This window comes from Fusarium oxysporum, chromosome 4, assembly GCF_000149955.1.
Source record: "Fusarium oxysporum f. sp. lycopersici 4287 chromosome 4, whole genome shotgun sequence".
Lineage (NCBI taxonomy): Eukaryota > Fungi > Ascomycota > Sordariomycetes > Hypocreales > Nectriaceae > Fusarium > Fusarium oxysporum.
Window position 1 is genome coordinate 5,174,958 of NC_030989.1, and position 20,505 is coordinate 5,195,462.

The 20,505-nt window shown below is 46.4% G+C and overlaps 6 protein-coding genes across 7 annotated transcripts; 2 read left to right on the forward strand and 4 right to left on the reverse strand.

The window, feature by feature from the left end:
* Window positions 1-1,386: 1,386 nt before the first annotated feature.
* FOXG_18881 (uncharacterized protein) lies at window positions 1,387-1,693 on the reverse strand (the record flags this gene model as incomplete). Its single annotated transcript, XM_018399023.1, has 3 exons — window positions 1,387-1,423; window positions 1,506-1,545; window positions 1,597-1,693. 3 exons carry the CDS (start codon window positions 1,691-1,693, stop codon window positions 1,387-1,389), a joined length of 174 nt encoding a protein of 57 aa, XP_018239484.1.
* Window positions 1,694-5,602: 3,909 nt separating this feature from the next.
* Window positions 5,603-6,608, reverse strand: FOXG_04684 (uncharacterized protein; the record flags this gene model as incomplete). Its single annotated transcript, XM_018382712.1, has 4 exons — window positions 5,603-6,034; window positions 6,084-6,240; window positions 6,314-6,428; window positions 6,479-6,608. 4 exons carry the CDS (start codon window positions 6,606-6,608, stop codon window positions 5,603-5,605), a joined length of 834 nt encoding a protein of 277 aa, XP_018239485.1.
* Window positions 6,609-8,161: 1,553 nt separating this feature from the next.
* Window positions 8,162-8,984, forward strand: FOXG_04685 (uncharacterized protein; the record flags this gene model as incomplete). The annotated part of the gene is made up of 2 exons (XM_018382713.1): window positions 8,162-8,341; window positions 8,388-8,984. The coding sequence occupies 2 exons, from the start codon at window positions 8,162-8,164 to the stop codon at window positions 8,982-8,984; spliced, it is 777 nt and encodes a 258-aa protein (XP_018239486.1).
* Window positions 8,985-9,871: 887 nt separating this feature from the next.
* On the reverse strand, window positions 9,872-10,800 carry FOXG_04686 (uncharacterized protein). 2 transcript variants are annotated; one of them, XM_018382714.1, is made up of 3 exons: window positions 10,732-10,800; window positions 10,573-10,675; window positions 9,872-10,516 (listed from the first exon to the last, which is right to left on the reverse strand). In XM_018382714.1, the coding sequence occupies exons 2-3, from the start codon at window positions 10,641-10,643 to the stop codon at window positions 10,129-10,131; spliced, it is 459 nt and encodes a 152-aa protein (XP_018239487.1). In that variant the 5' UTR covers window positions 10,644-10,675; window positions 10,732-10,800; the 3' UTR covers window positions 9,872-10,128. The 2 variants fall into 2 exon arrangements, with proteins under 2 accessions (XP_018239487.1, XP_018239488.1); XM_018382715.1 differs by having other exon boundaries at window positions 9,872-10,675.
* Window positions 10,801-16,067: 5,267 nt separating this feature from the next.
* FOXG_04687 (uncharacterized protein) lies at window positions 16,068-16,650 on the forward strand (the record flags this gene model as incomplete). The annotated part of the gene is made up of 3 exons (XM_018382716.1): window positions 16,068-16,389; window positions 16,428-16,454; window positions 16,508-16,650. 3 exons carry the CDS (start codon window positions 16,068-16,070, stop codon window positions 16,648-16,650), a joined length of 492 nt encoding a protein of 163 aa, XP_018239489.1.
* A 1,398-nt stretch (window positions 16,651-18,048) lies between these two features.
* Window positions 18,049-20,095, reverse strand: FOXG_04688 (uncharacterized protein). The gene is made up of 2 exons (XM_018382717.1): window positions 18,756-20,095; window positions 18,049-18,703 (listed from the first exon to the last, which is right to left on the reverse strand). The coding sequence occupies exons 1-2, from the start codon at window positions 19,947-19,949 to the stop codon at window positions 18,152-18,154; spliced, it is 1,746 nt and encodes a 581-aa protein (XP_018239490.1). The 5' UTR covers window positions 19,950-20,095; the 3' UTR covers window positions 18,049-18,151.
* Between the last annotated feature and the right edge of the window lie 410 nt (window positions 20,096-20,505).

Sequence of the window (20,505 nt, forward strand, 5' to 3'; positions counted from 1 at the left end):
TCACCCGTCAGCGGGTTCGGGGGCAATCTATTGTCGACTTTTTCCACCGACCAGAATTCTCTCGCGCATCACTACATCTGCCGACGCAGTCCACAATCTCCAGTAATCAAGTTGTAGCTCGTAGTCGACTGTCGCGGCGGCAGGGAAAAACCTCGGGAAGGAATCAGAGGCCGACGGTGCGGCTTGCCTTCAAAGGAGAAAAACCCATCGCAATCGGCGTCGTTGATCGGGAGGATGTCGCTACCGATGCCATGGGCATCGTCCTCCGATATCTAAGGCGTTCTGGTTCTGAGGTGCCGCCATTAGATCCGACAAAGGTGTTGTCAGAGAAGGCGAACTCTCCAAAATTCCTTCTCTGAAAACTGCTGTTAGGGAGCCGATAGCATCCCCGCAGTTTTGTGTGGTCGCGTGGCCTGCAGAAAATCCCGCTCCTAACACGGCACTAACAGTGCGTGCCAAGAAAGAATTTTTACAGGGGAGAGTTGACGTGCCGCTTGACCGTAGCCAGCTCTGACCCTGTCTAGGGTAAGCTGATAGGGTACAGCACCAAGTAGGAATAAGTCTCGAGTGAATACACTCTAGCAGAGCTATCTCTAATACTGAGGCTATTTCCAAATCCGCGAGTGCTACTTAACAATCAAGCGCAACGTACTCCGTACCTGGAGCTTGATCGACCGTGCCAGTTTAGCGCCCCAGCTCAGTCGAGATTTGGCGAACGGGTGTTTTGCTAATTCCTGATGATCCACAGTCGGAGCTTGCCGGTCACCATTGTCCGTGCCGGGCCCACAGCATGTCTCGTCTCAAACCAGCATCCTCAAGTGGCATTCAAACGTCCAATTTCTTACTGGCGATAATTTATCCTCCAAGCGTTCTATTTCCGCCTCTTACTGCCCTGTACCATTTCCGGCGCCACTTCACCACTGTTGGGACCGATACCGAAGCAGATAGCCAAGCTAGTTAACCAATGTGCAACCGAAGCTTATGAGCTGGACCTGAGTGGTTGTTGCAAAGTCACACGCGGAGTAGACAGGGCTTGCGTCTGCCGCTACATTAACTACAGTTCTTGCCAAGGTTCGTACCGGATTTCTGACTCGACCTTTACGAAAAGACTCTTTGTGGCTACAGCCAATCAAGCAAGGCGTTTTTTATGAGGCTTTTCTATCAGACCCATAACAATGATAGATCACCAGGACTTTTTGTCGTCTACAATCGCGTTATCTTACCATGCAATACCCCTTCACCGGTAAGCAAAAATGAAATTTCCAGATACAAAATTGGGTTCTTTCAACGCCATAGGAGAAACTCAACATAAATAGTAAAACAAAAGAATACTCGTAATTCAAATAAAATTAAAGTAGATTTTGATATTTTTTCGGTCTTTTGACTTCACGGCCTACGCGAGTGCATATACCAGGTAACTCTTCTAAGCCCGGATTTAAGCTTTCATCTTCCATCCTTGCCACCTCGACCACATCCTCAACAACATCACATCTTTAGTTACTTACATTGACATTGAAATAATCTCCCCAGCCGCGAGAGCCTCGGCTACAGTCATAAATCTCCTGTTAGGATTGTAATTAGCCTTTCTCTTCTTACCTCCCTTCAACCGGCCAACTTCCTCCTCTAAACTAGTGATTCTTACGTTCAGGGAGGCTATCTTTGACTCTTGGACTTCAGAATCTTTTGATATCATAGAATAGCGTCTTCTTATTAATGGGCTTTTGTTCTTACTCAGGTCCCAGATGTGGCGGCTAGTCTTTGGCGTATTATCAGGGTCAGGTTGTCCGTCCCGGAGCCCGTCTGATGCAGGCGTGGTTTCTTTCTTGTCTGGTTGGATTTCCAGATGGGGAAAGAGCTTTTTGCCGTGAGATCGGCCAGTTTCTAGTAACTTTCCAACCCGATACTATATTCTTCTTCCTTATGCCTACTTCCCTGGCTCTGGGGTATGCTCTAACAAAGTTGACCTTGTCCACTGGCGCAGCATCAGTTAGGATTGTCAACTGTTAGAGTTCTTTAAGATATGCGGCCTTGGAAGCATAAAAGACGCCATTATCCAGAGGCTGCAGGCCATGGGAGAAATGAGCCGGTAGGTAATAGCAATTCACATTGTTTAAAAAGCAGATAGCCATCTAGTCATCCTGGGTGTCGTGTCGGCGACATTCATGGCCTAGATTAGTCAAATACTTGCAGACATATGGCTTCCATGGCCATCCCTTATGATGAGTCTGACTTTAGATGTATCTGACGGCTCCTAAGCAGGATGGTGCACGATGTGACACCATGCGACACGATGCAGCGGCAGGATGAGCCTGGCCTGGTTTCTCGCGTGGCATTTCAAGCGATTATTGCCGTGGATGGAAATGATTTTCCCTCAACACAGGTGGCCAGGGGACGGCAAAAGTGATATCCATGAAGAGACGAAAAGGAGGATTGGAAACCTTACGGCCAAGGCGTTGTTCTTCAGCCTACGGGAAACATTTCGCGTGCTCCTACATCAAGTGAAACTAAGTCGGAAATATCGGCAGCCAATGCTGAAGTGGCGATGACGAGGCAGAAGACGGCGCTTCTTCACGACCCTCTTCGCTATTTCACACAGTATCACGCCTTCCGGGAGCTAAGAAGTCGTGCTTTGCGCTTCGGCGGCCATTGGCCAAAGTCCTACCACGGACTTAAGAGGGAACAAGAAGAACGAAGATCTGATAGCAATTTAAGGCGTAGCTCGGCTTCGCCAGCGTCAGACAAGAGAGGATTATCAACCACAAGTCCCACTTGGAGTTGTAACTGCTGACGGATGATGGGGCCGTGTTTGAGCGGACGGACGTGAGCCAAGGACGTTTGGGAGACACAAGACGACACGATCAAGCCGATCGTGAAGCGTTCAGAATACGGCTCGTTAGCATTGTGATAAGCTTCTTAGCGGACGGTGAGCTTGGAGTCTAGCAGCAAAGTGGTGCGGAATAGCTCCTTTGGTGATCATTTATCCGCATGTAGATCAACGGTTACTTCAGGTGGCAGAAGTTCTGCCGGCGTCAATTACCTACTGGCCATTTCACAAGTACAGAAGGCTCTTTACTAATCCCGGAGCCTCTCAGCATCTGCCGTTTCCATAGCGCCTCTTACTGCAGCGTCCGCTATTTTATTGCTCATCTTTCCCGTCTCCTTGCCCCAGATGCCAAGCGTCTACAGTTGGCCAAGGATTCCATGAATTGGATCGTGGCTTGGCCGTCCAGCCAACAGAACGGCAATCTCTTTATTCAAGAGTCTCGAGGGCCAAGCCAGCCGTGGCAACAAACCCCGCGTGTCACCAAGCGAGAAGACCAAGGCCGACAAACCGCTTGTGAGGGAGAAATGCGGGTCTCCGGGAAATCGGGTACAAGAGAGCTGAAGAAAGCTGGGGGAGGGTCACGATGGGCTTGGCGTCATGCGGGAGATCAGGATTTGCAGCCCCAAGACCAAGACAGAAGGAAGGTAGAAGAAGAAGCAGCTCACATGATGGCAACCAACTCGAAAGTGGAATGCGGTGACTTATACGAGGTCTGGACAAAGGTACTGACAAACTAATTAAAAAGCCCACCCGCCTTGGCTTGGAACAGTGAAGATCATTACTGGCCATTCTCTAACGGCCGAGTCATCGGAGGATTTATTACGCTGATGGCTCTCTTGACAGTTGCTGGGAAGAGCTTGACAGGAGAGTCTTCTCCTCGAGATTCAGGTCCGTCGCGCATTAGCCTGGAGCCGGCTCAGGGGCTTCGGCAAGCGTGGAAAAGGGCTGTAAATGGGCGCCGTTCCTGGCACTATGACGGCAGATGCACTTTTGCCTTCCTCTTCAGTGGTTGCGCACGAGTAATGACGTGGCATCGGGTGTTTTGCTAGCCGTCAACGATGAGTCAGTCGCTTGTCACGAACCGTATTGCTAGGGCACGTGTGGGGGGAAGAGACGAGGTGCTGACCAATTCAATCCTCGCAGGCTTCTCCACAAACTCCACACAGGCCCACTTGGGGGATCTGTTACAAGATGCAAGCCACCACTGCAACCATCACTAAAGTCAAGGTAGCATCAACCACTCACACAGGAGCGCTTGACAGCACAGCAGGGCTTGTAAGCCCGTCGCCGCGCCGGCTGCCGACAGACCCTACTTATTGTTCCTCTTTGGGGTCCGTCCTCTCGAGCCATTTGCAGATTCCCCTCCCATCCTTGCCCACCCCCCCCTCTGTACACACGCATCGTCTTTCCTCGTGCCGGGGTTCTTGGCCACTTCTGGGCACGACTACTTGTATCTTGCTCTTCCCTCTCGCCCCACGATCGTCGTCCCGTTCATACAGACCAATCATTCCCACCCCCTCTTCATGGGATTGCCGTTTGGGTGCTACACTTCAGTAGAGTCTTGGCTTCCTTTGGCCTAGTATTTGGACTATCGACTCTCATCAAACTCAACTCCGAGGCACTGGACACTACCGTTGCACATCATTGCAGTGCTCCTTCTATGTCTTCGACTCGCTCTGCCATTCGCCGGCTAAAGGGACTTGGCACTTAAACTCATCGGGCATCCTACTCATTCAGGTTTCATCTCACCACTACAACGAAAGACCGAATAGTATTGGAAAGAATGATCCCTTCTCGGTGAATTGACCTACCTGCACTTTCACTAGGACCCGATGACCGATCCTGTGGCACCTAGTACTACGGTACCACCATCCCAGCTACCTTCCTATCCAGCCTCTCAAGTTGCCACACCTTCATCATATCAGCATCAGAGACTCTTTCGGATTCGGAACTCCATGCTCTCAGAGTTGTCGAGCAAACATGCTCCGTGTTCTCATTACTCGGCTCTGTCTTCATCATTATCACCTTTATGTTATCCAAGGCATTCCATAAACCGATTAATTATCTGGTATTCTATGCTTCCTTTAGAAATATATTAACCAATGTCGGGAATATAATAGAACTTATAGGTAATATAATGCCTAATATTAGTAATACTTACTATTATTATTAATATTACCTTACCTAATTCTAGGTAAATATATACTTAAATAAGTTTAAGATAGAAAGTATAATAGAATTAGCTAATAAGAGCCGGCTAACCTCAGATAATAAATAGCAAGACTATATTTATATATAATAATCTTTATAGGTATATTTAGAAGCGATTTTACTATCGCCCTATTTTATTTATTACTTTATATATAAAAAGACTCGACTTTAATAGATGAGGCGTGCTCTCGATAGTAAGGGGGAAAGGTCAATAGGGGACAGAAACGATAGCAGTCCTATCCATAAAGACATGGAGATACAGGATACCCTAGTTTCGTGTCACGAAAATGGTCAAAGTTCTTGGCAAAGCTTGTGAGGTTTACCTGATAGATAAGACGCGCGTTAAATAGTGCATCTTAGTGTAGAGGAAGAGACTGGACTCTATGTATATACTGCTGCTTTATAAGTGCAGGCACCCTCTGTGAATAAAGCTTCAGTACATACACTCACTTATCAGTTTTGTAACCTTTGCCCTCCGTGACCGCTATTTAGGCCGGAAGTCCAAAGTGACAGCTCTATGTGCTCGGGCCCCCGGGGGGGGAGGGGGGGGGAGGGGAGGAGTTCAGACTACTTTTCGACTACATGAACTACACCGTTGGAGATGAGCACATAGGGCAACGTGACTCTCGCATCATCAATATAAATGGCGCTACTGTCGACTGAGATGTTAAGGTCCGAGCCTTGTACCGTCCGAAGGGTGCCGTTCTCCAAAGTAGTGCTAGATCCAACCGTGCCTTGGACGATGTGGTACTGGAGAATGTTCTGCAAGTCATTGTCAGATAGGTTGCCTGCAACAGAGGCAATGACAGTGAAGGCGCCGTTACTAGGCGCGAAGACCGTAATGTTTTGCATACCGATCAAATCGTCAGTTAGGTGAGCAGCGTAGATGGGGCCAAGTACAGCAGTGAGATTGGCGGCTATAGCGGTACCGGAGAGGTTCATAGGGATTTCAAGAACACAATTAAGAATATGAACGACACCGCTGGTGAATTTGAGACCCTGAAAAGCCGTTAGCAAATATCAAACTAATGGAAGAAGGCTAACATACCGCCCGAGTATTATTTGCCTCAGTTTTCAAAGCACTATAGAAACTGACCGCATCTTCATTCTTCCTAGCCTTAACAACCTGCCCACCTGTGACGTTCTCAAAAGTACTATTCTGCAGCATCGTCTCGATGAACAAGGGTGTCTCCGTAAAGTTCTTGCTAAAGTAGGTCCCGTTGAGGACACGATAAGACAAACCGGCTTCAAAGGTTCTTGGGTCAGATGCTAGCATACTAGCTATGGTAGTATCGTTGAGAAACGACGATGGCATTGGTGATAGGTGCCAGAATAGTAACGTCAATCATGCGATCAAGGGCGGTATCAAAACCGGGCCGCTCCTCGATAATGTCTGAGCATATTAGCATCATCAGAGTAAGCTTAGAAACGCTTGTATAGTACCATTGAGTACAGAGAAGATGTGATTGTTAGATGCCAGGACGTCTGTAAGCGACGAGTTTGATGATCTGCCATTCTGAGCTGTCGCGAGCTTAGTGAAAGCGAGAGGCAAGAAGTTTTGGAACTTCGTCATTACGAAGATAAGTTCGATATTATGAGCGTATAGAAAGCTCAGGTTCATAAAGCAGGGAAAGAGTTGTTTAAGGGCTTCGGAGCTCCTGAGCTGAAGAAAGTTACCTCCATTGGGTGGCGAAGAAGCTCTCGCCATCCTTTGTCTCGATCCAATGGATGGTAGTCGCGCTGATGAATGATGGTTTGCGCCAGTTGACGAATAGCTTCGGAAGAATAAATGACATCTACGAAGCGCCGATCATCACACCTGTTTTTCTGCCAAAACTATTGCCTCGGAGCAGCAGCGTCTGTTGTCAGCAAGCCGGTGGAACAGCAATTGGAAAATTATTCCCGCAAGATAGTTGAAAACCTTGAGGGTTGCAACTGTTCCCGAGTTGCCATCTATGGGATTCAGGAAGCTCTAAAGGTTCCTTTGCATCTTTTATTTATCGGTATCTTGTGCATACTGTCCTCCCCGACCAGTTTCGACCTAGCTTCGAGACGAATGCAAGACAACCTCGACGTTCACAAAACCTGGTAGATGCACAATAAACACATAATAGAAAGCCGCAGTTTCTTATGGCCGGAATACCCTCCAAGTGTCGACCACATCAACATATCCTGTTGGACCGCCCAGTCGGAGCGCAGCCGATGAGGTCATGCAAAATATGTCATCCACTTAAGACTGCAAAGTAAAAGCCCGCTTTAATATATAAAGGACTTCGGCATCGTCGAGACTGATCTCGGTGTAGCAAAAGCCATAGCCAAGGTCTTCGCCAAGGGATCTGAGAAACGGATTGCGCGTTTCCGGCTTAGCGTCTCAAGTATCTAACCTTCCATCGGACGAAACGGGAAGCAGTTTGTCATTGGTCCCTACCACTTACATCATTCTTGACATGCTTTGCTGCAGCGGAGGTAACTAGGCAGGGTTTCGGCCCTGCCTAGCCAGATTGTACTTGTCGCAAACATCTGCGTAAAAATAACTGTTTTGTTTCAAGAGGCACACTATAGTTCTCTGTTGCCATTACATTCAAATTGACATCTCCGACATGCTGGCTGCCCATTACTGGCTTGAGTGCAACCCATCTCATTGCTTTTTTTATCATATCTTTATGGGGATAAGGCGGAATAATGACCGCGCCAAGCATCCATTGACCTCCGTCTTTGCCTTCTCTTTGTCGCTAGTCATCGCTGGGGGGGGGGGGGGGGGGGGTGGGAACCAATGTGTGTTAGATAAGTGGAAAGGAAGCTTAGCATAGGTAACATATATGATACAGTGTCATAATAACAAAGACTCCCACCGTTTTGAAGCCAAGGCCAAGTTATCGAAGTCCTCGGCAGCGAAATCAAGAATTGAGGCCCTCGTGGCGAGGCTCTTGGCGATAATTACTACCAACGTACTGCTGTATCAGCCCGTTCGCTTAAATCCCTTCTCTGTCTTGTTTAAACACTCATTTACCAGGGAAAAAGAACATCTCGTTGGCGGTCAATTGAGCATTAAGGAAAGCAACCTGCCCTCGCCACCAGCAACTACAACATATTCGAACCGCCTTGACTGTCGACAAGAACCCGAAAATGCGACCTATGATTTCGTACGCGAGTGGTTGGAAGATGCCGCTAGAGGGATTTGCTGACATGCCAGAACCACAAGGTGGTCATGACCGCCATTTAGTGTCCAACCACAACGAAGAGACTCGCAATAAGGATGTGGAGCAATCTGTTGAGCATATGGCGAGGGCAGTCGCGCATGCCGTTGTTGGTATCTAGTCAATGAAACTCTAATAAACAAAATACGGTACAGCTTGCGTCCGAGAAGCGAGGCTGGCGCGACCCGTTGGCAACACTGGTAGAGAGATACGGCAAGTGCCAAGAAGTAGTAGGCCGTGGAAAGTTCGGTAGCGTGTTCGTCTTGCGCAGGAAAAAGGATGTTGGAGCTGGCAAAGAACTATATGCAGTCAAGAAGTTCCAGCGGCAGCCGAAGGAGACAGAACGTATGTGCATAAGATGGTCGACGGCAGAGTTTTGTATTTCAAGCGCACTATTGCATCCAAATGTAATAAGCACGCTCGACTTGCTCAAGGACAAAAAGGGTAACTACTGCGGAATCATGGAGTTCTGCTCTGGTGGTGACTTGCATAACTTGGGGCGTTTGGTGGGCAGGTTGAAGTGGCAGGAAGGGGACTGCTTCTTCAAACAGATGATGCGCGGTGTTGAGTATATATATGAGATGGGGGAGGGACATCTCGACCTTAACCCTAAGGATCTTTTACTCACTGGCAATGGCTTGCTCAAGATCAGCAACTTCGGCCACAGCGAGTGTGTCCGCCTTGGATGGGAGAGCGATATCCATATGGTTTCCGAAATCCGGGGCCCGGATCCATACACCGCTCCTAAGTAATATACCGACGAAAGGTTTGACGGTCATGCAATACATATCTGGACTTGCGGCATTATCTACATGGCATTGCCGGTTTTCCTCTTTGGCGCACTGCAAAGAAAAGTGAGGAGGTATCTTACGCACGATGCCTGGAGGAACGCCGGCAGCAGGAGGGTTTTATCACAATTGAGTCGTTGCCCCGATTAAGTTCTCCGGCCTGTCAATTATGATCGCATTCAAGGAACTGAAATTTACATTCTTTCTAGTTACACAGTCGAAACATGTATTGAGATCCAAATGCGGACGGGGGATCAAGCTTTGCGAGGCTAGCAAGTTTTTTTGACCGTGGAATATAACGTACTTATAAGCGAGTGGACAACTTTCCTCCCAACCACTACTTTCCATTTTTCAACCTAGTTTTCTCGACCACGTATCATGTCGTCCTCAACTAAAGAAGCAAATATTAACCTTGCGTTACAAGCCCTTGAGCAAGGCCCTAAATTAAATCTTTATCGCGCATCAAAGATCTTTAATATGTGTCGCAATACTCTACAACACTGACGCAATGGCGTTCCTTCTCAACGCGATACTATACTTAAATTATGCAAACTATCTGATCTAGAGGAACAGATTATTATTAAGTATATTCTTAACCTAGATTCACGAGGATTTCCCCTACGACGTAGTGGTGTGGAAGAAATGGCTAACCAACTGCTCGTAGACCGCGACGCGTCACTTATCGGGAAGCGCTGGGCTTCTAACTTTATTAACACCCTAGCCTCGTATGGCACCGAAGACATGTCTTATTGTAGCAGTTTTGCGGTATTGAATGTAACAGACGCATCGCGTGGGGAAGTGCGGCGCTCGCTTATGGATTACGTTAAATGGATTCGCCAAGACGAGCATCGCGCCGTAGCTGTCGTGCGAGGTTTGGGAGATTACTCGATTGCTCCGAGAGGGGTCTTTGCCTCCTGGAAGTTCTCATATTGGCTGCGAGCTTGAGTGGTATCCTCCCTGACGGTCACTTGGTTCACATCATGGGGCTCAGCAGAGCCAACATCTGGTGTCGGCGCTTTGATATACAAGATCACAGTGTAACATTGGCTAACTGAACCAGGTCTTGTCTGTACGAATTCTCCACCTAGACATTGGCGTTGCCCGAGTTTTAGGTCTGCTTTGTGTTTGCGTAACCACCCGTCTTCCAAATGAACAATTTCTCAGGCTGAGGGAGAGCTATACCTGGAGTATCAGGAGGGCCAGGATAACGGGCAATCTGCATCCATTCATCGGTCCACCATTCGTCGAAGCTTGCATCAGGGTATTTGATGATCCTCTTCTGCAGGTCGGTCCAGCTGCCTTCAAATTCCAGATGCACCAACAAGATGGTGCTGCCATCAGGCATAGGCTGGAGGTGCATGGTCTCAGCGGTGTATCCAGCAGTATCCGCACGTCTTGTAAATGCCTCCCGAAGTTCATCATCCTTAAGCTTCTGAGTAAGGGTACGAAGTCTCGCGGCTTTCTCGTCAGTCAAAGGGATGGCAAATGTGAACATGCTATCGAAGAAAGTCAATCAACTTTAGTCCTTACTACGCCCCTTTAATAAACGCACTTGCCACAGACAGGAGCCTCTTCGTGTCCTTTGCCCTTGCCTCCGAGGTAGAAAAATTTACTATCGGCCATGGTTTCTGTTGGCAAGATGGAGTATCGCACGTCTGGAAAGGTGTAAGCTATTTAGCTGCGTGGGAGAAATTCGGAGTTGAGGGCATACCGAAGTGTGTGATGAGGTGCGGGCGATGTGGTGTGCGCTACGAATGCATCAGACAGAACAGGTCGCACGCCTCAAATAAATATACAAGATAGCTGGGGGCACTGGATAGATAGTACGAATTTAATGGCAATGGAAACTCTAAGTCGCAGTGTCGGCCTTTCTCGGTGTCCGCTTTCGCCCCTCGGCATTTGCCGCGTCCGTGGATAGTCGGTCATGTCGCTCTCAGCTGAACTAATAATCGTGGGATGGACAGGCCGAGCTGATTGTGACTCAATTAAGCCGTTGACACACAATCTTGATTCCAAATGCCGGCCCTTGCACGAAGCCATGCATCTTTCCGCCCCATCCCCAGCCATGCAATGGCCTGTCAGATTACACTATCTCTTTGAGCGGCATAAGACTGCCACAGGTCACTTACCCCGCTTTTTTGCAGGTACCTGCAGGGTACGTAAAGTTCCCGTCAGATAGCTTCTTCTTTTAACACCACCAAAATCATCAAAATCCTCAGACAAATTAACCTTAACGAGTCTTAATTAAAATAATAAGCTCCTAAGAGATATATATATTAGATAATCATAGCTTTAATAGCCTGCCTTTTACGGCAGCTACTAATAACCCTACCGGCGCAACTAATATTCTGCCTAAAGAGGGCCATAGTAATAATTTTTAACCTTTTAATATAGAATATTATAATTTTCAGATTAACCCTCTGCCCTAATAACCACTTAAATTATTCTAGTTTTTTATACCTATTTCCCTTATATAATTATAGGTCAGATATATTAAAGACTAGGCTTTTTTCTATACTAATAATAGTATTAAAGATAGCTAAAATACCCCCCTTTCTAACTACTTGCGCTTATATACTTAGGAAGGCATCTCTACTTTAACGGCTTATATATAGCTTAGTATCCTTATTTACCTAGGAATTTATAAGGAAATATCCCTTGCAGACTATTAGAAGGCCCCTAGCCTAGGAGATTAGCGCCCCCTTTATCTATTTATAAAGTTTATACTATTATAGAAGTTTAAGCTAATTATATAGTATTTCTGTACTTTTAATTATACTAATCTTAATATAAGTAATAAGAAGGATCTTCTAAAGACCTTCTAAGCAGCTAAAGAGTGGTTTAAATATATATAAAGGGTATTTATTAAGCTCTATTATCCAGGGACTAATCTGACTATAGATAAGTATATAGTCCTTTTTATAGGCAAATTAAAAGAGATAATACTTATTAAGGGAAAGCCTATACTAATAGGCTTTAAAATCTAGGTTATTATATAATAAGGCTACTTTCTATAGTAGCTTTAGTATATAAAGGCATTACTAATTATAGCTATAATAATTAAGGTAAAAAATATACTAATACTATATAGTAAGAAGGGAAAGCTATAAACTAAGATCCCTCTTAGTAATATATAAAGTATTATAGTTTACCTACTAAAAAGGCTATTAATATAAATATATTATATCTTTATAAATAACCTCTTCTTATTATTATAGCTCTTCTGCCTACTTTAGCAGCTTAAATATAAGGCTATAGGCATAGTATACCTTAATTGCAGTATTACTACTAAGATAAAGCAGATAAAAGAGACTAGGAAGCTTCTAGATAGTAAGCTATTATTATTTAATAAGGTATATTTAATCCTAATAAAGGATAAATAGATATAAATAACTTTTAGCAGTATTTCCCTTATTAACCTATCTCTTTTCCTTCCCTCTAAGTCCTTTAAATTACTTAGAAAGATAGCTCTATAGTGCTCTTCCTTTTAACTATATATAGTGCAGCCCCTCTTAACTGCATACTAAAAGAGAGGAAATTACCTGCTAAAAGAGGCATAAAGGCAGAGGCATAGCGCCTAAAGGAGGTCTTTAATAGAGATTAGGCTAGGATAATCCTTATTCCTTCTATTACTACTTAGTATAATAATAAAATAAATTACATAGATTGCAGTAATTAGATAAGATCCTATTCCTTATATTAGTATTATTTCTAGCGCAGTCCTTGGCAGGCATTACTTTAGTCTTTCCTCCTTAATATTATACTTGTAAATGGCTTTATTTTACAGAAGAAGACCTAGTACCCTTATTAGAAGCCCTATAGTATGCTTTAAGACTAGAAAGAGGCTATTTATAATGCTATTTTTAATAAGTATGGCACTGATAGCAGCATAAGGAAGAGATACCGTATAGGGAAGGAAGAAGATAATAAGGATCTTAAAGTACGGTAAGTTTACCTATAAAGAGATATTAATTATATCTATAGAGGCAGAAAAAGCTCCTCTCCTTACTTAGCTTGCAAAGGCCTCCGGCAAGGGCAGCCTTAGCTAAAAAAGCAAAGAAAAGGAGGCTATCTACAGCTAATATTAGGAAATCAGCAGCGGTTACAGACTAGGTACGGCTGCAAAGTATGTGATATAGCTATTTATAATAATGCTGACTGTTAGTACTTATATTACATGCCATTTTAGGTGTAGGTAAAGGTACCAGCTGTCACGGTTATTTTAATTGGCTCCCCACCCTGGTCGTGACCCCGTGGCAGTCTTATGCTGCTCAAAGAGATAGCCCCTGTATTCTTGTTAGCGTCATAGGGCTCAACTTTAACGCCATAATTATCTCTCCAACAGCCAGATGGATTAAAAAGGATAAGAGCAATCCAACCTTGATGAAAATACTGAGCTCCCTTATTTTATTAAGATTTCAATATACCAATAACTTTCTTTAATTAACGCTATGTACCTTGCTCGCTTAGCGCGATACGACATAAACTAACAAGAATCTAGGGATTGACCTGTGTATTAATATGGGGCCGGGTACCCATTACATCCCTGTCGCAACTTACGGACTTTCGCTACTAATCTAAAGCCCGAAGGCCAGAGGCCTTGGATACTGTAGAGACGTCTCCCAGTTATTCCATGGACCGACCAAGTTTTTTTTAGTCTTATTTTTTTTTCTTTGCTTTCTCTTCAAAATCATTCAGTCGTGTGCTAGGGGAAAGACAAAGGAGACAAAGGAGATGAGAGCAAGCTTAATAACTCCGAGTCGATGACGTCCATCACGAACGCTTTTGGCGGAATTGAACTTGGTTAATAAGAGCAAACCCATTCGGCCTCTGTTGAACGGATGTCCGGGCATTTGTCCGGTTACCAATTTCTGATGGATACAATCGCAGGTTCGCGACCCCGAGAGGGTCTCAATGAGTTAGCAGTAAGTATGGTACCAAATATCAACTCCCCCTCTTCGTCTGATCCAATCTACTGGATACACCAACGTTCCGACAGTGATATTAAATAGTGTCTTGGCTGTAAGTCTCATAAGGTATACTACGCATGCAACATTGGGCTACTGTTTTCTCTCCGTAGAGTCTGCTAGGGTTAACACTAACAATTTTAGATCCGCTGCAACCGCGTCAAACCCACCTGTGATGGATGCTTCGCTCGGCATCCATCCGGAGCGCAAGAGAAGAAAGAAATATAACGCCACGACTGCACGACCCAAATCAGCGTATGTGCTACGTTTGACGACCCTCAAAACTCATTTGTCTTTACTTACGCAGGTTAACATATCTCAGCAGAGCCAGTGACGACGTTTTATCAGATCTTCTCAATAGAATTCTACAGGTCGAGAGAAAATGCTCCTGGCTGACCAATTCAACCAAGCATAATTTGCAGGCGAAGATCCTGATAGCTACCTGAGCACACCTTCATTGACTTCATCGCTGTCGCCTATTACAGGACTTATGATTCCTTGGGAATCTAATTCACAGTTGACTCGAGAAGAGCTCGATTTCACCTCTTCAGTTACTTATCCTGCCGAACCACCAAATACCGACACACGTCTCAAGCAGGGCCTTAACCAAGTCCTGTATCTTAAGCGACAAAGTCTCAACAAGCGGACCACGAGAATGAATTACCAACCTTCATCGGAGCTCTCCAAGACAGATCTCATGACATCTATACTTCTTGTGTATCCGCTTGCCGGCGAATATGACTAAGGTCCTGATGAATCCAACGGCCACAAAGAAACCTCAGCGGCCCGTTACGCCGCCAACGCCTGAAAAAGGACCGTCAGAGTGTCTATTCAAGGCCCCTCGTTCAACTGCAAAGGTGAGAAGAGCACTGGCATGCATCCCACCGAGTATTACAATCGATCCAACCGTCCGGCTAGTATTAGGGAGGGTTGGAGCGCAACTAGGCCGTCAGAGTATCGAATTAGAAGAGAAAATCAGGGAGATTAAGTTATTGAAGCAACTCAGTGAGGAATTACAACCCCCAAAAACGCCGCAGAGTTACGTTTGACAGCAACGCCAACCTCGCAAAGGTAGCAGCAATAAAAAGGCCATGGCTTCTTGCCACCCCTCGATCACCATTTCTGGGTCAAGTCTTCCGAAGGTTCGCAGGATTCCCTTTCAGACGAGTTGTAGATATACATATCGATCATGAGAAAAGTTCCGATCAGACTCACCGTACCATACCAATCAACTGTCTGGCAGCTATGCCTCAATATCAAGCATGGCCTCGCATGTACCATATTCGCCCATGTCTAATGTGATAGAGTGACGAGCTAGAGCAACGGAAGCCACCATGAAGCCAAGGAAGTTGGGGTTAGGCGAGTTCACAATTATTTATAAGGGCTGATCAATAGTGTGTATGATTCGGCCGAGCGACACCGATTGCAGGGAGCAATTCAGTACCATCCTAAGCAATTAGCAATGGCTGAGCCACTTAGTCCATAGACGAGGTTCAATAAAAGCAAGCAGAATATTATCACACTGCACCCAAAGCATGTAGGCCCAGTGATGGCAAAAACCGGCCGAGTGCCAACGGGCCCATGTAGTTGCCAAGCTTAAACTAACAACCAACACAGCAGAACTAACGCAGCACTACATTGGGCGAGGCGAAAACATCGCGAGACAGGGGTTAGGGCCAAAAGAATATGCCAGTCCCTTGCACCCTTTTCCGGGTTAGGGTAAGTATTAACTATCTAAGCTACCACGCCCTAGGGTTTTCTTCCAACTATAATACAGCCTATAAAATAAAGGAAAAAAAGCTAGAAAAGAGATATATATAAAAGGGAGGGATATAGAGAACATAAGGTAAGAAAAAGCAGCTAAGATAGAGAGAGATTAATATAATTATCATATCGTCCTCCATCTTGCTTCCTCATGATCTGAATCAAATAAGTTTAGCGTAGGACTAGGCCAAATTGAATTCGCCTGAGGCTTGTAATATTCAATTGCTGGTTGATTCAGGGGTTGTCTTGCCCTCCACTTCTCAAGACAATTTTTCAACTTCATCCGACCAGCCACCAAAGTGGCCACAAACACATTATGGCTATTCTCAAACACTTTGTTGCCTTGGACATTTTCCTGGGCATGGGTGCTTTTCGAATTTACGACGCTGCCGATCTTGACAATAATGATATTGGTGACGCCTGCGTCAACTCCTTATCGGCCGACATCGCCTGCAACACGTACATACGCTCTTTCATGCGGTTGGGTTATCGAGGATCGCTTGAGAACGTCACTCTGACCGACGTAATCCGCGCTGGTACCTGCCCTGGGCGACTTCGCAGGTGGTTTAAGACGGTTTCCAAGGACTGCGCAGGCAAGAGTCTTGGATCCAGTGGCACTGTACCTCAGCAATATGGTGGTTATATCTGGGCCGGCTGGAATTAACGTGTATCAAAGATCCCAAGACGAAGAGATATTGCAATGGTAGGTCGTTGGACGAAAGTAGACCGACATACAACGCTGACTCCGATCGACAGACATCGTCGATGAGTTCTCTGACGTCGATGAGAACGAGGGCATGCCTCGTAGCGAGCTCTGTCACACCTGCTATCGTCAGCGTCTCACTATTCGGGAGACCTTCACAGCGAAGCAAATGGTAAATGCCGTGAAACTCAATTAAAAGGTTAAAAGGTCTAAATCAAGGTCCACTATCTTGGTTCTAAAAATCATCTCAAAAGTTCTGACTGAATGATCCACTATCTTGGTGACTGCTGTCCTCGAAACAAGTCGAACAGGAGCTGCTCGACTTGCGTGGCCGATGAGAGCCGAATCGATGAGATTCGACCACTACCCAAACCTGATTTCCTACGTCTCTCCAAAAGGGTATAGGTTGAGAAGAAATTTACCCCATGTAACCCTATAACATTTGAATGCCAGGATGCATCCGATTTCCTCTTTATTAGGCCTCTGCGGATGTACCACAGATAGCCGGCCGCATCCTCCTCATCTGACGTGTCTTTGTAACAGGTACACTTGATAATTATCTGTGCCATGCTTGCCCACAATCAAATTCCTTGGCTGGCAGCCAAGGTGAAGCACCCCCTCGCGGTTGACTTCAAAAGTGAGGTCGATTGCGTTTTGAATCAATTCTTGCCAAAGTTGAGGAGCAGCTGAAGGGTGTTATTTGGGGTGAACCACCAGTCTGTCGCCTTTTGAGTCTGTATGAAGGCAGAATCGAGGTGTTTGCAGTCCGATCTGTTACAGAGAAGGGATCTTAACTAGGAGTAGGGTAATTGGATCGCATATGCTTGGTGTGTTGGATTTGCGAAGTTATGAACTTGGGGTTAGCTTGTTGGCGTTGATGTTATGACACCAGGTGACAGATGAAAACTGAGATATCAATGAGATTATTAAAATTGGTGGTACTTGAAGAGATACGTCCAACAGATCACTCGTGAATCAAGTCAGAGACCATGTATATGAACTGATGGTATTTCCTGGTTTATCATGTTCCAATAAGACGCTACCCGTATCATTCCAGCTCTTTTACTTCTGGGAAACATTGTCTCATACCCTAATACTCCTTTGCGTTCAGTATTCTTTCGATATTCCAACTCGTGCTTGATGAACATAACCTAAATCCTTAACCGTGCCCTGATCATCTCATACAAAAGCAGTGGCAACGCACTGCAGGACGCCAACCATATTTGAGTTCATTTGATTCCCCGATTTAGTCAAAAGTAGGCAACCTCCAATAGCAGCGCGTGTGAAATACAATGATCAACACGGAATGGAGTAGTGCAACCGTCTTGAAGCGCAGATAAATCATATAGACAAAGGAAAAGAACGTGTATGACAACACCTTGCCGACTAACTGGCAGCCAGTTAGTCGGCAAGGTGTTGTCAAGAGTCGGATGCAGTCATGAAGAGGACTATCTTATTCGACCCGAAATCAATCTCATTCGACATGGCCCCAATTCCAGAAATAGGAGCCTGGTTCTGCATGTGAAAACTGCCTTGTCGCTGTGGAGGTTGGCGCATGTTATGCATTCCGTCCATGGACTGCGACGGAGGCATCGACGTGTTGTTCATGTTCTGGTTGTAGATGCCTTCGCCTCTATTTGGCATGCGTTGCTATTGATTTGGCATACAGTTGACGGAATTGGGCGGTACTCCGTTCCTTAAGGACTCATGACCATATCAGACATAGGCGTGCAGTTGAAGCCGTCCATGTTGTGGGGATACTCCATGCCAGGAGACATGACACTCGACGAACTGACAAAAGACGTGTTCATCTCATTACCTGGCTGGGTGCCTGGGGGAGTGCCATTCGAGGCGTTCGAGTTCGGAATGGAATCAGGCATGTTGTCGCCCAAATCAAGCTGGTACTTGGTTTCGTAGTCGTCCAGTGGAGGATTTTGGTTGTACTTGTCCACTGGCATCTGTGCGATACCAGCGGTACCGAAGCCATCAAAAATGTCCATAGAGGCCATCCTGAGTTGAGAGTTGTCGGGAGCATTCTGCAACATCGGGTTGGCAGCACGCGGGATAATTTCAGTGACCTTGCTCAGAAGAAGAGGCAGGAAGCGGTAGTCGCCGTTGCGAGTGACGTTGAGGATGTTGAGTAGTTGGTTGAGGTACTGTCGGGGCCCCACAGCAAACGGATCGCGCGTTTGGGGCTGATTTGCCAGAACCTCGGTCATGGCAAGGCAGGTTTCAAGCAATTTCACAATCTTCGCGTTTGTTAGCAACGCACATCAACGTGCATCATATGATGAAGCTTACAAGAGTAGAGCCAATGAATTCCATTCCCTGATTCGGGAAATGCGCAACCATGTTCATGAGTAGCTCTCGGGACATGTTGATGGGGTATTGGAAAGACCTTGAATCTTCACCATTACCGCCGATTGAGCCGTTGGTAAGCTGCCACAGAGTGAACTTAAGCCACTGCTGGTTGACCGCGTAGTCACTTTCCTGGACTGGGTACGCCTGGGTGATGTCGTGAAGCTGCTTCTGCAGACTAGTGATATGTGGAGCACCAAGATGGTGACAGGCCTTCTTCCACGTCGCCATGAAGGCATCATCAAAAGGTCTGTAGAGATTGACCAGCGCGAAGAAGTTGCTCAGCTCAGGAACCATAGCATCCGTGGGGTCGTCGCCCATGCAAGGAGAATGGATGGTTGCCTGAAGCGTCAATGGTCGTTGGCGCTGAATGGCGTAAGCCCGCTCAATAACTAGAAGGAGCCAGAAAAGGCGACGTCTTCGAGTAGCTTCAGCACCATCCATCTTCATATAGTGCCCCTCCTTGTCCATGCCAGCCATGTGGATCATGGTGGCAGCCTCACGCAGGTAGTACCAGGCCTTCTCGTGCTGTTCCAGGCCATAGTAGCAACCAAAAATGAAGAAGTTGGTAGCCAGAACGTTCAGGTTAACCGAATCGTGATAACTGTAGCCCTTGCGGACGCGTAGGCACTCTTCGAGAAGCAGTTGGCTGAGAATTATAGTAGCGCCCGGGTTCATGTCGAGATTGTACGGGTCGCCCTGGGGCATCGTCATGCCAGGTTGCAGTATAATGAAAGCACAGAACGAGGTCATAAGCAAGTATGCATCACGGTTCTGCTCCATAAACATCATCTGCTGCTCGATTTGACGCTGCTCGAGAATGGGCAGTTGTGGGTAGAGGTTAGCGAAGAAAAATGAGACGCAGCTCTTGATCAATTCGGTCGTTAACAGACCCGAAGTAAGGTTGATTCGGGCATTCACGGTCGCGCAAGGAATGCCGTTGAGACGGTTTTGAACTTTGGCAGAAAGGCTGGTCTGACGTTGAGTCTCTCGCAGCTCACTCAGGACCTTGGCGGGGGGAGCCCTTAGGTCCCTTCTTCTGAGGAATGGCATTGTACGTGCACGAAAGTTGAGCAGTATAACAGGCTCGGCACGGACTGATGCCGTCGCGCTTAACCTTGCGACGATGGCAAGCATCGCAGGCCTTCTTGACGGCCTTGGTCATGCCGAACAATGTTAGTAAAGGTCGGGTCGTCGGAGAGAGCGGGAAGCCGAGGGATTTAACTCCAAACGAGAGAAGATCGCGCTAAGGTAGCACCGATAGCTCACGAGAAGCCGAGAAAAACTAGAGCTTCAACAATCCTCGGTGATATTGAAAATCGCGTGAAAATAAAATCAGCCGGGGAGCCAAAGTCTGGGGATTTTGCGGGGGAGCCGCGATAAGAGGTGTCGTTTCGAAGGTAAATTCCGGGCAACTGTTGGTCGGTCGAGCGGGTGGGCGGGGAGGATGGGAGATTGGGAGGGCTGGCTGAATTGCAGAAGGTACAGGCATTATTCGGCCCTTTCGCCAAAGGTATAATGCGGGGGATTCTTGGGGTGACCAGGAGTCCCTCTCTTTCCTTTCTCTATGGTTTAGCGAATGGCTCTCGTTATTGACAAGTTGCGCTTGTCGACAGTAAGTCATCCGAAGGCTCAGCGCGGTGCATTTCCATATATTGTAGGGCATGAGGGAGGTTTGTGCAACTACTCGAAA